A 16,830-nucleotide genomic window follows, 5' to 3' on the forward strand; every position below is an offset into this window, starting at 1 on the left:
ATCTTTATCCATTTCTCAAATTTTGAATGCTTAAAAAGATAACCCTAAAGTATTTCAGAGAAAGTAGACAATATCAATTTTATGCAAGATTTCTAATGACTCTCTTACATACACAACTTATTACATTTTGTGTTTCTTATTTTCTGTGGAATGTTTGTGTCAATGAATTTGGTTTGATTACTCAGAAAAATATCTAGTGTAATTATATACACATGGGGGATTTGTTGAGGGGTGAAGGAATTGGCTTAGAATTTGATAAAGAAGATGTCATAGTTTAGTCACCTTTTCTGTGCTGAAAGTTGAAGTAAATGACTATTGTTTGCTTTCTTTGGGAAAATATGCATGGCATGTGTTACTAATTTTAATGCAGCTGTATCATCCAGGCAACTTGTTTATGTTGTGTAGCACATTGGCCCCTGTCCCATTGCCTTCTATGGAAGCTTGAAGCATAAAGAAATGGTGCTATACAAATAGAATGGGCTCTTTAGGAATAGATGTGTGTTACCATCAGGTAATGCATCCTTAACTTTACAGTAGCTACCCATACTACAAATCTGTCAGTATATCGTGGATTATTTTAAAAAATCTTCCTTCATGGACACATCAACCATAAATTATCAAACCAATTTACTTGCCCCTTTGAAGAGCAAGTAAATCACAAAAAGTTCAGGATTGAAGTCTCAGTCCATAATTTGAATTGCTTTGGAGTTTGAACAAAAACCCAAAATACCAGGAGAACAGAAACGAGAGAGAGGGGCAAATAAGACAAATAGAAAGAGGTGTCTGTTCTAGATTAGCACTGTCTAGTAGAACTTTCTGTGATGATGGAATCATTCTATCTCTGCACTGTTCAGTATGGAAGCTACTGACCACATGGTTGTGAAGCACTTGAAATGTGGCATGTCTGACTGAGGCATTGAATTTTTAATTGTTTTGATTTAATAACATTTAAATTTAGAATAGCCAGAGTGGCTAATGGTCAGTGCTACTCTATTAAACAGTGTCTGGGAGCATGGCCTGACCCCTAGTCTTTTTTTACCATAGTATCTTCCTTTTCCACCCCTTCTAGTTCTCAATTTTTCTGCAGAAAGCACTCCAGTCATTTGTTTAGGCCAATGTTGGTATTTATAATCCTAGTAGTTTGCATTCTTCTTGAACAGGCCATGGAACAACACTTGCAGCTTGATGGCTTTTGAGCCAGATTCTACTCCCAGGTTTGATGATCCACTTAGACCATTCACCTCCCTTTGCTGCCATGCCTCTGGCTCTGTTGTAGGAAACTGTACAAATGGGCCCACTCCATATGCACTACAGTAACCTGGATTCATGTGATTATTTATTCCTTCTTCCCCAGGTTTGCTCTTCGTTTTATACGGCCTGACCCTCGCAGCCGGGTCACTGACCCCGTTGGGGACATTGTTTCATTTATGCACTCTTTTGAAGAGAAATATGGGAGGGCACACCCTGTCTTCTACCAGGGAACGTACAGCCAGGTCAGTGCCACAAACCATGTAGATACCAACTTACTGATATGATTCTGTCCTCAAAGGAAAGCATAGCCCAGCACTGATCATGTTTTTTACTCTAAAATCTTAAATAGCTCTTCACTGCTTACAGGGAAAGAAAACAACAACCACCACCACAACAAAAAAACTGTACCTTTTAGCTGGGCCCTCTTTGATCTAATTCCAATGTTCTTTTGAGGTCTTTTTGCATAACTTATTTCCCTATATCCTACGTTCCAGCCAAACCCTTCCCTCAACACACTCTGTACTTTCCTACCTCTGTGCCTTTGCTTTTGCTATTCCCTCCACATGGAATGCCTTCCTCACATTTTGGCCAATTGAAATCTTGCCCATCTTCAACCAGCTCATGTCATTCCCCTTTCTAACCATTCTAATTATTGTGTTCTGTTCTGCCCTACCTTGTAGTCTAAAATATTAATTTCTCCTTTTGTTCTCCCCCTGCCCCTTTTTAAATTTATAGCATTTTCCACTTCCTCCTTATAATTATTTGAGTTCATGTCTTATATCCTTTACCAGACTGTACATGGCTTGAATGACCCCTTACAGAATAAGTTTTAGACTCAGGGTAGCTCATCTCATTTATCCTAAGCCACTTAGACCTCTGACTATCACCTCCTAGGGAAGGAAAACTTTGGAGTTTTCTGGATGTTAGGCATTTCTGTAGTTGGTAAGAGAAAAAGAGAATTAAGACTGTGGATATTGGCAAAAGGGTAGTTTTATTCTGCAGCCTTTAGAATTCCTGAATCTATCTAGAGAAAGAGAAAACTGCTTATCCTTGCTTCTGCTTTGATTTTCCCACATCTGCTTTTTCTCACAGTTATTCTCCTTGCTGGCTGCTACCACTGCAACCAACCAGCAGCAAGCATCTAATAATGGCATTAAGGCCCTGTGCTGAATGCTGGAGACACAGGGATGAAAAAGATGTGCACCTCTCATGTACCCTTTTTCCTGTGATCCTAGGGGTAGACCACCATTGGCCATTCAGAAAATAATTAAAATAAATGGTGCTCAGAAGTAAACACATGCAAAAGTATAAACAAGACTCTTGGACACTAGCCTTAACTTTGAGAATCTTTTAAATCCTGTGCTCCTTAGAATGACTTTGAGTCCCATAATCCTTCATTCCTGCTTGTTATGTGGCCTATGATCAGGGTCATCTTCGCAGGGTTTTTTTTTTTTTTTTTTTTTTTAATTTCAAGGATGTTATAGCTGTGAAGTGACAGTTCTCACCTCCCTTTTCACCTGGTCAGATTCTCCTGTTTTTTCTTTAGACTGTGGGAACAGCTGGCTTTTCTGTGATTTGTAAGGAACCTTTGTATGTCAGCTTGTCTACTCTCATGTGCTTGATACAATTTAAATCCTAACAACTCTAAGACCTTTTTATTAAAGCTTATTAGTATGGATTTCTTATGGGGAGAAAAATACCAGGGGTGCAAAGGTAGGAGCCCAGGATCTTTTTAGGTTTCTTGCTCACATTTTTTCCTTATTTTTCTTTTTTTCTTATGTTTGTAGTGTATATGTTAGGACCCTTAGCCTCAGTAAAAGGTCAGGGCACTGTTTTTATAATAATTAGTGATCTTCTTTTTCTCATAGGCACTTAATGATGCCAAGCGGGAGCTTCGCTTTCTTTTGGTTTATCTTCATGGAGATGACCACCAGGACTCTGATGAGTTCTGTCGGTAAGTTAATTAATTGTTTTCTTTCTCTTTTCTGACCTTTCTGCTGACAGTTTATAGTCAACAAGTTGTTCTTACTTCTTTTCATCTTTTTCCACAGCAATACTCTCTGTGCACCTGAAGTTATTTCACTAATAAATACGAGAATGCTGTTCTGGGCATGTTCTACAAACAAGCCTGAGGGATACAGGGGTAGGTTGTGTTTCTTTTGTCTTATTGAGATTATTGGGGTATCTTTGCCAAGGTCTTGAAAGACACACCATGTCATTTGTAACATGACTGTTCTGTGGTAGACACTGTACTAGTTGTGGTTTTTATATTATGTTATTTAATCTTCTTAGCAGTCATGAGAGGATTGTATTACCTCTACTTTGTGGCTTAGGAAACGGTCTCAGAGAGTTTAAGCCACAGGCTTGAGATCACATAGTTAATAAGTTTTGGAGCAAGATCAGGTCTGACAGACTTTCATTCTTTACAGTTAACCATTGCCAGAGACTTTTATTTTTAAAAATGAGCCTTAGCTAGTAATTTTCACTTTAATCTCAATGGGTATTTTTATTGAAGAATTTATTCTCCTCATCAGCAATTTTAACAGAGCTTCTTGCAGAGTGAGTTAGCTGTTTGAGTACCCTGAGTTCTGATATGGACTTAGGAAGCTCAGGTCTTTGCTGACAATAACTCTTAATTGGAGATAAATATTTTTAGAAGTCATTAGAAGATATGAAGACATCCAGTGAAGAAAAAGGCATTGTTCTGTAGCTCCTTGTCTCCAGCAGCCCTGAGTGTGTGATAGCATGTCAGGCATTATGCTGATCTTAAGAACCAAAGATGCAGCAGGTGTTTTCCTTGCATCCTGGAATCTGAATCGTTTTACTCCCTAATTATGTCTCAAACATCTGATATGTTCCTGCAGCATACATTTTGCCATTCTAACATGGCTTTGTGAGGCTGGTAGTGGAGATGAAGAGAAAAAACTAAGGATACTTTTTATAGAGATTTATAAAATCCCTTCTTATAAGGAAAATGGAACTCCATTATGGTCAAATTTTGGTTATTTGGAGACCATCTTTCTTTCTCCTTTGGAGCAGAACAGCCTTTTTAGACCAAGGGAAAGTAATAAGGAAGGAAATTAAGCAAGAAAAAGAAAAGATAGAAGACGATGTTGGGAATCATCGCCAGTAGCATCAGGCTAGGTGAGACTTGTAAACTTGTCCCCTTTTAGGCTTGACCCCTAGGGTGAACTATGCTAAACAGTAGAAAGATTTTTTTTAGATTCTTTTCCTACCATAAGGAAGATATTGTCTTTGAAGTCTGCAATATACTAACCACACCCCTGGAAAGCCTGTCCTATTCTAATTAAGCACCTAGGTGTGGGGATTCAAAAATATAACAAAGAGAGCTGGGTGCGGTGGCATAAACCTGTAATCCCAGCAGCTCAGAGGCTGAGGCAGGAGGATCACAAGTTCAAAGCCAGCCTCAGCAAAAGTGAGGCCCTAAGCAACTCAGTGAGACCCTGTCTCAAAATACAAAAATAGGGCTGGGGATGTGGCTCAGTGGTCAAATACCCCAGAGTTCCATCCTGGTAACCCCCCTCTCCCCCACACCCTTAAAGAGAAAAGATTAAGAATCTAGGAAGGGAGCTGGGCACGGTTGTGATCCCAGTGCCTTGGGAGGCTGAGGCAGGAGGACCTCAAATTCAAAGCCAGCCTCAGCAAAAGTGAGATGCTAAGCAACTCAGTGAGATCCTGTCTCTAAATACAAAATAATAGGACTGGGGAAGTGGCTCAGTAGTTAAGTGCCCCTGAGTTCAATCCCTGAGGTTAAAAAAAAAAAGACAAACAAAAAATGTCTAGGAAGGGAAAAGAGAAGCAGAGATGAATGTTATTTCCCATTTATCTCAACGGGATTAAAGCAGTTTTCTCTCTCCCTTTATGGAAAATTTGAGAGTTGATTTGTTTTATCCCCAAGTTCTGCCCTTAATCTCTTGGGTGTTTCTTTCAGTCTCACAGGCTTTACGAGAGAATACCTATCCATTCCTGGCCATGATTATGTTGAAGGATCGGAGAATGACTGTGGTGGGACGGTTAGAGGGCCTTATTCAACCCGATGACCTCATTAACCAGCTAACATTTATTATGGATGCAAACCAGACATACCTGGTGTCAGAACGCTTAGAAAGGTATGAGAGACTTTCTGAAAGGAAAAGATCAGTTTGTGTATCTGGAGGGCTGACATGGAACTCCACAAACCCTTTTTCCCTTCTCTTAAGCAATTTTAATAGTCCTCCCTAATTGGGGTCAAGATGTTTGCATGTTTTGACCTGAATTACTCTACATCATTTCATCTGTTCTTAGAGGTATAAATCAAAATATAGGGCTTTATCCTCAGGAATAAGTATTGTGAGCCGGACATGGTGGTACTTACTTGTAATCCCAGCAATTCAGGAGGCTGAGGCAGGATTGCAAGTTTGAGGCCAGCCTGGGCAACTTAGACCCTGATAAAATAAACTGAAAAGTGCTGGGAATGTAGTTCAGTGGTACTGTGTCCCTGGATACAGTCCCCAGTACTGGAAGGAAAAAAAAAAGGGAAGAAAGTATAAAATAAGAATATGTATTTATTCAACCATTTTGATTGGCTAAATATTTGTGCTATGTGAAAAAATAGGAAATACACCAAATTGTTATGATATTTTATGTTTTTAGTGGAATTCATTTTTGGTCATGGGGGTGGTTTGATAAGGGTTGTTATTGTGGTTAGTAGAATTCTGAATAACGTTTCTACCTTTTTCAAATCTTTTATGATGTATGTATGAGTCAAGTGCTGTGTATACAATAGTGCAGAAATTTAGAAGGGTATTGATAAAATACAGTATTGATGATTATTTCAAAATAATAATAATAATGTTATGATAAAGGATAAGCTTTTATTTTAAAAGTTAAAAATTGAGAGGGAAGCTTGTAATTTCTTTTCCTGCCAACTTACACTGAGGAAAGAGGTGGCTTTTTCAGATTCTGCCATTCTCTGCTTTTAAAATCCTTCAGAAGATCAACATTTTCACCCTGTTCCAAATTTTCAACATAAAAATTCACAGAGGTCTGGGGATATGGTCAGTACTGCATGAAACCCTGGGTTTAATTCTGAATGCCACACACAAAAAGAGGGGCGAGGGGGGCGGAGAATGAAAACGCAGAGCTATGTGAAATTGCTGTTTTCCTTTTTATACTTTTGATCTGTTCATAGGGAAGAAAGGAACCAGACCCAGGTGCTGAGACAACAGCAGGATGAGGCCTATTTGGCCTCTCTCAGGGCTGACCAGGAGAAAGAAAGGAAGAAAAGGGAGGAACGGGAGCGGAAGCGGCGGAAGGAGGAGGAGGTGCAACAGCAGAAGCTGGCAGAAGAGAGAAGGCGACAGGTGATGGAGCATGCCTCTGTTCTCTGTGATTCCCAAACTACTGAGATTGCTTAAGTGTGAAAGGAACCTGGTGTTGACACACACCAGCAATTCCAGCTACTTGGGAAGCTGAAGCAGAAGGATCTTAAGTTCAAGGCCAGCCTGGAGAACTTAGAGAAATTAAAAAAAAAAAAAAAAAAAAAGTGGAAAAAAAATGTGAAAAAGAAAACATGAGGGAGGGGGGATAGTAGAGGATAGGAAAGGCAGCAGAATACAACAGACACTAGTATGGCAATATGTAAATCAATGGATGTGTAACTGATGTGATTCTGCAATCTGTATACGGGGTAAAAATGGGAGTTCATAACCCACTTGAATCAAAGTGTGAAATATGATATATCAAGAACTGTGTAATGTTTTGAACAACCAACAATAAAAAATTAAAAAAATAAAATAAAATAAAGGTCCATCAACAACTAAAAAAAAAAAAGAAAACATGAAAGGAAAAATTATGTGGTAATTATGGGTGATTTATAATTTTTTGACCTTATTCATTCTTAGTACTAGTGTAAGCTGATAACACGTTTCAGTAATGTACTTGTTATAGCCAGGGTCTTTTAGCCATTACCCTTTTCCTCAAATAGTCTAATACCTGAACATGATCAGTAAATAACATATGTGATGCAATAGTTGTTTCTTGTCTCTTTCCAGGGGTTTTTCTGAGTAATTAGTTATTAGTTTTTCTTCTAAGTGCATAATAAACCTACATGATCCTGTTTCTGTAGTTGAGCTGTATTCACCTTTGCTTTTGTCTCTACAGAACTTACAGGAGGAAAAGGAAAGGAAGTTGGAGTGCCTGCCTCCTGAGCCTTCCCCAGATGACCCTGAAAGTGTCAAGATAATTTTCAAATTACCCAATGATTCTCGAGTAGAGAGACGATTCCACTTTTCACAGTCTCTAACAGTAAGCATCACTTAAGTGGCTTGAAGTGTTTCTGACATCTGGGCCATAGGTATAGAAGCTTTTATAGCCTTCATTCCTTATTTGTTTTTGTTTTGTTTTGTTTGTTTCTGTATTTTGCAGTGCTGGGGATTGAACCCAGGGCTTTGTGCATGCTAGGCAAGCACTCTACCATTGAGCCCCTACATAGCCTTCTGAGAGTGTTATTAGTATATCTTCAGCTCTGATGAACAGGGAAGGAAACAAGAGAACGGGTGTGACATCAGAAAACACCAGGAAGAGTACAATAACTATTGAAGGTTTCTTCTTTTCTGGCTATCAGCTTTTTTTCTGGCTATTAGCACTTTTTTTTTTTTTTTTTAATATCTTTAAAAATCAAACCCAGTGTCTCACGCTTTCGAGACAAGCACTCTACTACTGAGCTACAACCCCAGCCTGAGCTCAAAGCATTTTTTCAAAAGGTTTTCTTTCATTATAATGTTTGAACTCTGCTAAACAAAAAAAAGAAGAAGGCCATGTTCTTCCATGTCTTTGAGGTTCTTCCAGGTTCTCTTTTGACATTGACTTCAGAACTCCTGGTTGTTTAAAGAAAGCTTTGTCTTCAGTGACCTAAGAATCACTGAATTACATATCTGAATATATATAAGTAGTTCAGGTGCCTTTATCTCTCCCTTTATGCCCTTCTTATCATATAAGAAGCCCCACTTCCTGAGGCTCCTTTTAATTTGGAATCCATATTTGTTATTGTCATTTCCATAGGTAAGTAGTTAAAAGCAGAGACTCTTATTAGAGTCTCACAGAATGAGAACCAAACTGTCATACTATCAGAGTTACTAGATATATTTCTTTAGTTGCGATACATATCTAGCCTAAATTTCTTCTTTGGTAAAATTGGTATAATAATATTATTAAGTTGCTTGCTCAAGTTACATGTTTTACATGGACATGTGGATTTTAGCTTGTATTACTAAGTTTCACAGTTTGTACGTCTGAGCTCTATGGAATTTCTAGCCCCAAAGCTCAGATAAAACTGTATATAAAATAACCACAATTTACTCTTCTGAGAGTTTTAGAGGAAAAAAATCTATTAAAATTGTGGAACATGGGGTGTGCTTGTAGCTCAGTGGTAGAGCACTTGCCTAGCACATGTGAGGCACTGGGTTCAATCCTCAGCACCACATAAAAGTAAGTAAATAAAATAAAGGTATTGTGTCTGTATACAACTAAAATTATTATTTTTTAAATTGTGGAATGTGGGCTGGGGATATAGGTCAGTTGGTTGAGTGCTTCCCTCGCATGCACAAGGTCCGGGGTTCAATCTCCAGCACTCCCCACCCCCGCCCCCCAAAAAAATTGTAGAACAGAATAAGAATAGGCCTGTGATTAAAGAGGAACCATTTATTTCTTTTTTCCATATTTTTTTAATTGCTGCATTATATTTGTACGTAGTGGTGAAATTTATTGTTACATATTCATACATGCACATAATATAATTTAGCCAATATCAGTCTTCAGTATTTCCCTTGGGAGCTCTTTTCAACTAAAGACTTGTAAATAGGTTTCTCCCTAAAAGATGTTTCTTAAAAAAGACCATCCTGCTGGGCCCGGTGTGCACATCTATAATCCCTGTGACTTGGGAGGCTGAGTAAAGCTGGAGAATCATAGGTTTGAAGCCAGCCTCAGCAACTTAGCAAAGCCCTAAGCAGTTAATATTGAGATTCTGTCCCAAAATAAAAAAATAATAGGATATAATTTAGTGGTAAAACATCCTGGGTTCAATCCTCAGTACCAAAAAAAAAAGAACATCATAACCAGCTGAGGCTGAAAGAAATGTTTGGTTTTAAATTGGGCTTGCAAAGGGAGAAAGAAAGTATAAAGGAGGAGAAGTGCAGTGCTGATTCTGGCCTGGAATTTAACATTCACAGACATAACAACATATAACCAGATAATGATTTAGAATGTTTCAGTGCTCTTTAGATCTTGTGTCATTTTCCTATCAGCTCGGATCTCCACATATAATATCAGAGAATGACACATTTGCACATGATGCTCAGCTCTTGATAGTGGTAAAATGCTAAAATGAAAAAGGATAAAATCTCTAAATTCCATGAGTGGGCAGAAAAGTGGCATCTGGCTTTCTCTTAAATGTGTATAAAAGAGGCTGAGGATGTGGCTCAAGCAGTAGTGCGCTCGCCTGGCATGCGTGTGACCTGGGTTCGATCCTCAGCACCACATACAAACAAAGATGTTATTTCTGCCGAAAACTAAAAAATAAATAAATATTAAATGTGTATAAAAGATCCACTTTATACTCAGCCACGCACTCATCTTTCTGTCCATTATAAACTAAAAGGGACATAATGTGGTGACATGTTTATTGGTGGTGTCAGCTCTTTTCATTGGTAAGTGAAAACATGCCAGTTTTATAAGAATATTGGATAGTCTCAAGCAATAATTGATATACAAATATTATTTCAGGGTTGGGGATGTGGCTCACTGGTAGAGCATTCGCCTAGCATGCATGGAGCCCTGGGTTCTGTCCCCAGCACCAGGAAAAATATATATATATATATATATTATTTTACTCTCAGATGAAACCTGTTTTGGGTTCATACCAAGAATACTTGATGTAAATCTAACTGATGCATCTTAAGAAAATGAGAGTTAGTATTAATGGAGATTGCAAAGAATCAGAAAATGCTTGAAGTTAATGGACTAAAATATGACAAGTTTATAAAGTCATTAGATAAGGGAGAAATAGATTTAATCCATAAATTCTAAAAATGTAGCTTCTTAAAATTCTCTGAAGAATTGAAGACAAAGGAGAGAAAGACTGCTTCATGCAGAAGGGAAAAAGCCAAGAAAATTCATTGTTCTGAGAGGTAGAACAAAAAGAAAATATATTCTTTTTTTTTAATATTTATTTTTTAGTTGTAGTTGGACACAACACCTTTATTTCACTTGTTTATTTTGGTATGTGGTGCTGAGGATCGAACCCAGGGTCTTACACGTGCGAGGCGAGTGCTCCACCGCTGAGCCACAACCCCAGCCCTGCCCCAAGAAAATATATTCTTACAAAACAAAAGGAAGAATAATTTGAATGGTGTGTTCCTCATTTTGAGGGTTGACCTGAAATAAAGTAACGCAATTCACAACACAGAGTCTTTGATAGAAATAGAAACATGATGGAGATGACCTGTTCTTAATGTGGGCATTAAGAGATAGGGAGAAATAACCATGGCCTATATACAAGCAGATTGTTCACACTTTAAGTTTTAGCAATCTGAGTTCTGCTAACTGCCCACTTTGCACTAAATGTTTTTAAGTCTTTTTTTAAAAATATTTTATAGTTGTCAGTGGATTTTTTTATTTGATTAATTCATTTATATGCAGTGCCAAGGATCAAACCCAGGGCCTCACATATGCCAGGCAAGTGCTCTACCATTGAGCCACAACTTCAGTCCCCCGGCCCTTTTTAACTTTTATTTTTGAGGCAGGGTCTCAATAAGTTGCCCCAGTTGGCCTCTAACTTTCTACCCTCTTGCCTCAGCTTCTTTAAGAATATCAAATCTTTTTCTTTCTTTCTTATTGATTGATTGATTGATTGATTGATTGGTGGGCATAGTACCTTTTATTTATTTTATGTGGTGCTTAGGATCAAATCCAGTGCCTCACATGTGCTAGGCAAACACTCTACCATTTAGCCACAACCCCAGCCCAAATGTCAAATCTTGATCAGGTTAAAGAGTGTGTTTACATGAATGGCAACTCAAATCTGAGTCCAGATAGCTCAGGTTGGTGTCTAAAAATCTGAACATAATAAGAATATACATAGAGAGTCATAGATTTACAGATTTAAAGTTTTGGTTTTATACACACATGTACTAGATGTGGGAGTTTGTATATATGTTTATCCATACATACATAGGCATATTCTCCATAGTGAGTGCCTAGAAACAGCACCTCTCATTCAAAATGAGCATACCCAGCACCAAGATCTTGGCTTTTGAATACCATTGTCCATTAAGAAAACAGGCTGGAGATGACGTTCTGTTGTAGAGCACTTGCCTAGCATGCATGAGGTCCTGGACTCACTCAATCTCTAGCACCACAAAGAAGAAGAACCAGATCTCTCTGGAGGACATGCCTGATTCCAGGACTTGGACAAGGAATATAAAAGATTATCCTAGAACATCTTGACCCTGAAAGCAAGGAATTGTTCAGAAATTGATGACATGTTAGATACTGAAGGCAGCCATTCATAGTGACTGTATCTGGAGTAGTTTGAACATTAAAATAATGATTGTAACATTATAACCTATTGAGTAAAATAGGAAGACAGAAATTTGTATTGCTACAAATAAATGTAAATGTTTAAGGAACAGAATATCTTCATAGTTTCAGAGTGTTTGATAGAAATAGACATATATCCTATCCCCAAAATATATCGTAACTGAAGAAAAAGCATAACTTCAGTGGAGAGACCTGGCAGACACCAACTGAAACAGATAATCAAAATGAACATCATAGATAATGGAACAAATTAAAAATGTGTTCCAATCGAATAGGGTACATTGAATAGAGTGCAGCATCATTTCTGAAATACTCCTATCAAGGATGCACAACCTGAATTTGATTATAAATAAATATCAGACAAACTGAAAGACATTCTGAAAAATATTTGACTATACTTTATATACAAATTGAATGATTTCTTCTGAACTAAAGGAGACTTGAGTCATGACAAATGTAACAGTTCTAAACTAGATAATTTTTGCTAGAAAAGACAATTGGCAAAACTTAAGTGGGGCCCAAGTAATGTAATATAGTCCAACCCTCCCTATCTGTGAGTTTTGCATCTATGGATTCAAACAACACAGATCAAAAATTTTAATGTCATTATTTATTCTGTAAACAAAACAGAAGATAAACGACATAGCATTTACATTGTTAGATATGATAAGCAATCCAGAAATGAGTTACTGGTATTCATTTTATATAAGGGACTTGAGCATCTGGGGATTTTGGTATCCACAGTGGGGTCCTGGAACCAATCTCCCATGAATACTGAGGGATATATTGTATTATGGTAATAATATGTCAATTAGATTTCCTGATTTTTTTAATACCTTTATTTTATTTGTCTATATTTATGTGGTGCCGGGGATCGAACTCAGTGCCTCATGCATGCTAGGCAAGCACTCTGCCCACTGAGCCACAACCCTGGCCCCTAGATTTCCTGATTTTGAAGGCAGTGTTGTCATCATGTAGAAGGTTGTCCTGTTTGTAAAACATACATACCTTCAAGTATTTTGGGGTGATGAGACATCAGGTTGGCAGCTCACTCAGACCTGGTTCAAAGAAAAAAAAATTCTATATCCTACACATCCTGATTTTTTGTAACTTTGTGATTATTTTAAAGTGTTTTTTTTTTTTTTTTTAACAGATGAATCGATTCAGAGTAGGACTAATATTGATCTTAGGTGATTTCTTTTTAAAGGACTACCCCACATATTTGTTCTGGTAAATGGGAACACCTGAAAATTCCAGTGTAATATGACTGCTTCATGTTCCATAATCATCTTAGGAAGAGTTGGGTGACATTTGACTTTATAGTGGTGCATGCATCTCTTTTTCTCACTGTCATTCTTTTTCTATATGACTTCTGCAGGTAATCCACGACTTCTTATTCTCCTTGAAGGAAAGCCCCGAAAAGTTTCAGATTGAAGCCAATTTTCCCAGGCGGGTACTGCCCTGTGTTCCTTCAGAGGAATGGCCCACCCCTCCTACACTGCAGGAGGCGGGACTCAGCCATACAGAAGTTCTCTTTGTTCAGGACCTAACAGACGAATGACACTTTTTCTTCCTCTCCCCCTCCTACCCTAATCCCTAAAAGAAATGGAGAAAAAAAAAAGAGAAATTCATATTATTATTATTATAATACAATATTTTTTTTAAAAGACTGCTGCATCCTAAGGAAGGATCAGAAACCATGCTGCCTGCAAGAGTCACAACCTGTGTGTGTGCACGAGGTTAGCAGTGAACGTACCCACTTGGCAAACTCACCCTTCCCTATGGCCTCCGTACCATGCATCTTCCAAGTGAATGGAGACTCTTCACCTCCAACCCGTCCATTGTCCCAACTGGGGAAGGGGACATTCCCACTAGTTTCCATTCATTCTTGCTTTTATGGAAAATAAAAGTGAAAAACCTCTATCAAACAGCTACAGCAGCATCTCCTGAGGACTTGCTTCTTCCACCTCTGGAGAAGAGAGGGAAGAGAAAGCACAGAACAGAGATGTTCCTTGAACTGCCACAGTTTATGTATAACTTTGTTTCTCTTGCTTTGTAATGACCAAAGGATTGAGGCTGACATAGGTGTATTTCTTTTCCTTAACATTGTTTGATAAAGAACCAATTCTTAAACATGAGTTTATGCCCTGGGCTCCTTTAGCCCATAATAGTGTAATAAAGGTGCCCCGGGCTGGTTTGTGCTTATTTCTGCTATTGCCCCTCTCATGTTCCCAGAGAGGTCCTATTTTGGTCCAACTCTTGCCGTCCTTTCTTACCACCTAACCACCCCACTTGGAGGAATAGAGGAATCTGTAGCCCTACAAAGTCCATATATGTACAGATTACACCCATGTGTGTGGTGAACGTTCACCTTTACATACAACTGCAGCTTTGCCTTGGATCTGTACCAGGTGGTGGTGAAGGGTCCGAACCAAAGGATAGCAGCTCTTCATTCCTCTTCTGACATTGCATGCTGCTTCTCCCAGCTTTTCTGAATTGCCAAGCGTGGTGCCTTCCCAAGGACTGACATGGCCTGCTGTGGAGCCAGCAGAACACATGAGAGTGCCCTGCCTGTCAGTGGAAGTGTGTTTTAAGGATGGAACCAGAGGAGAGGTCCTGAAGAGAAACAAGACTGGACTCCCAGCCTTTGTAAGCTGTTGAAAGGCACAGATCACTTTCTGATGTAGCTACCAGCTGGAGGCGGTCCTATCCTCTCCCTCTATTGCTGTATTGAAGTAATAGTTTCCCCCACCCAGCCTCTGGATGTCTTGTCTGTGGTTGAGTTTATGATATTGGGTACATGGGTCAGGCCATGTATTAACATGCTATTGTTCAATAGCTTGATGGGTGCAGGCTTATACATGGAAGCCTTCAGAAGTCCTGTGGTTGCTAGCATGCTGTGAAGGGCAGGGCTTCAGGTCAAGTTTAAAGTACGACTTGATTAATATGTCGTCTCCAAAGGCTTTCTCTGTTGATTAACTAAAACGTAAGGACCACTTTCTTTACTAGTAGTAATAGGCTTACTGTTCTCTGCAGCCCTCTGCAGGTTTGTTGAGGTAAACCCATGGGACTGAGGGAGGTACCTCATCCATAATACCTGGGTAGTGTGAGAATTTTCCAGTGGCCTTGATACAGGAATCTAGAACACCATCTGTAAGGAAAGTAGTTCTGTTCCTACCTATCTATCATTCTTCCACTTGGTTTCCTGCTGTCCTAGAGCCAGATGGGTGGAAAACTACCCCCTCACAAATTCCCAAAATGTGTCTGGAGTGGACATCAGATGAATGATGTTCTCCACTCAACCTTGGATGAAGTGTGCTCATTGACAACCATGCAAAGAGGAATTTCTCCACTCAGAGCCTCCCTCTCTGTTTGCAATTCACAGCTATTTCCCTGGCAGCACATGGGAGGGTGTGAAGGACCTTCATTAGGCTGGGTGTACAATGTAAGTATTTTGCCCACATCTCCTTGGGGAAGTTATTTTTTTCTCCCCTTAATAACTCAGTCTCATTCTAAAATGTGCACTTTATGCCTCTTGCCTTTCTTTGATAACTGTTTAGTAAAGGAGGTCAGATGCCAGAATATTAAGACAAGGTCCCTCTATCAATACAACTCTTGGGACAGCCTGCCAATTTACTGTAGGTTTCAAGAAGCTTCAGCAGAAGCACCTGCCCATATCTAGTCCCTTTTAGACCCTGTGCCTGCCTCCTTGCTGCCCCTACTACTGCCGCCTGGATGCCATTTCCTTTCCTTGTAGGTGAAATATGGGCTGCACATTTTATCACTTAATGCCTGTACAGTCTGTTACTCCCAAGGACCTCTGGGAGCTTGATGGGACCTGCAAGGGAGAAAAGGCTGAGGTGCTGGTAAGCTACAAGCATTTGCTCATTTCCATATCACTTCTGGGATATTTCAAATGGCAAGTCATCAACTGAAGAAAACACTTGTTTGAAGTTTTGTTCTGCACTCTCAAAACTGAAGTTGTAGATACAGCTGAATAACCATGGAACACGATCAAGCAAAGACACCTATTGGGGTCATTGAATTTTTGCAGCCTCGGTGGGATCCTTCTGGTCTTTTCTTCCACTTGTGCAGAATTTCCTGCAGCAAATATTTCTCCTTGCTTGCCTCTACCATGAGATTTGGAGAAGGAATGGCAGAAGGAGACTATCTCTTTAAAAAAAATTAAAAAGAACCTGGAATCAACTAAGCAGTCACTATGAAAATTGTTAACCGTGCCAAGGCCAAGGAAAGAGTTTCAGAAAATGAAGAGTGGTAACTCCCAGAAAACAAAGTCAGGGGGGTATTATCACCTGGTGCTTGAACAAGGAGCTCCACCTTACAACTGGTGTTTTTTTTTGTTTGTTTGTTTTTTGTTTTTTAGGATTTGTAAGGAACGCAGCAATGGGAAATCCATCCACAAAGGATGCAGTGCCCCAACTTGTACTGCAGCTGAATAGTTACGCGATAATTTCCTGAAGAAATCTAGTGTACTTTAAATTTTTTTCATAAAGGTTTACATTGTATTGTAGGTTAACATTAAATGTTTTATAACAAAAATTTCACAACTGGCTATGGGTCTTTCTGTCCAGTAGAGGTGTGACATCTTTTTCTATGTGTGAGGGAAAGGATGAAAAACATTTTGGAGTAAATGGGACATCACATTGTCAAGAAGCCAGTGCAGCACACCTGTGATCCCGGCGGCTTGGCTAAGGCAAGAGAATCACAAGTTCAAGGCTAGCCTCAGCAACTTGGCAAAACTCTGTGTCAGCATAAAAATAAAAAGGGCTGGGGTTGTAGCTCAGTAGTAAGGTACCCCTGGGATCAATCCCCAATAACAATTTTTTTAAAAATCAGAAATAAAGAGTTGTATCCCTGTGAGAAATAGCAATTTAGGCAATATGGTAGTGTAAAAAGCAGGCAGATCTGGTATCAAATTTTCGTTTTCATTTATTAGCTTTGACCTCGGGTGAGTTCTTAGCT

The 16,830-nt window shown here is 39.0% G+C and overlaps 1 protein-coding gene across 4 annotated transcripts in view; it reads left to right on the forward strand.

The window, feature by feature from the left end:
- The window catches only part of Faf2 (Fas associated factor family member 2), a 61,452-nt gene extending 45,037 nt beyond the window's left edge, over positions 1-16,415 (forward strand). For 2 of the 4 annotated variants that reach the window (XM_027941057.3, XM_027941059.2), the window contains 7 exons: positions 1,355-1,493; positions 3,120-3,205; positions 3,303-3,394; positions 5,204-5,381; positions 6,443-6,614; positions 7,414-7,557; positions 13,226-16,415. In XM_027941057.3, coding sequence (XP_027796858.1) covers positions 1,355-1,493; positions 3,120-3,205; positions 3,303-3,394; positions 5,204-5,381; positions 6,443-6,614; positions 7,414-7,557; positions 13,226-13,408 — 994 coding nt within the window. In that variant the 3' untranslated portion in view covers positions 13,409-16,415. The remainder of the gene's footprint in view (positions 1-1,354; positions 1,494-3,119; positions 3,206-3,302; positions 3,395-5,203; positions 5,382-6,442; positions 6,615-7,413; positions 7,558-13,225) is intronic. The other 2 variants (XR_003583556.3, XR_003583555.3) reach the window with 2 other exon arrangements.
- Positions 16,416-16,830: the final 415 nt, after the last annotated feature.

The sequence above is a fragment of the Marmota flaviventris genome, chromosome 5, assembly GCF_047511675.1.
Source record: "Marmota flaviventris isolate mMarFla1 chromosome 5, mMarFla1.hap1, whole genome shotgun sequence".
Lineage (NCBI taxonomy): Eukaryota > Metazoa > Chordata > Mammalia > Rodentia > Sciuridae > Marmota > Marmota flaviventris.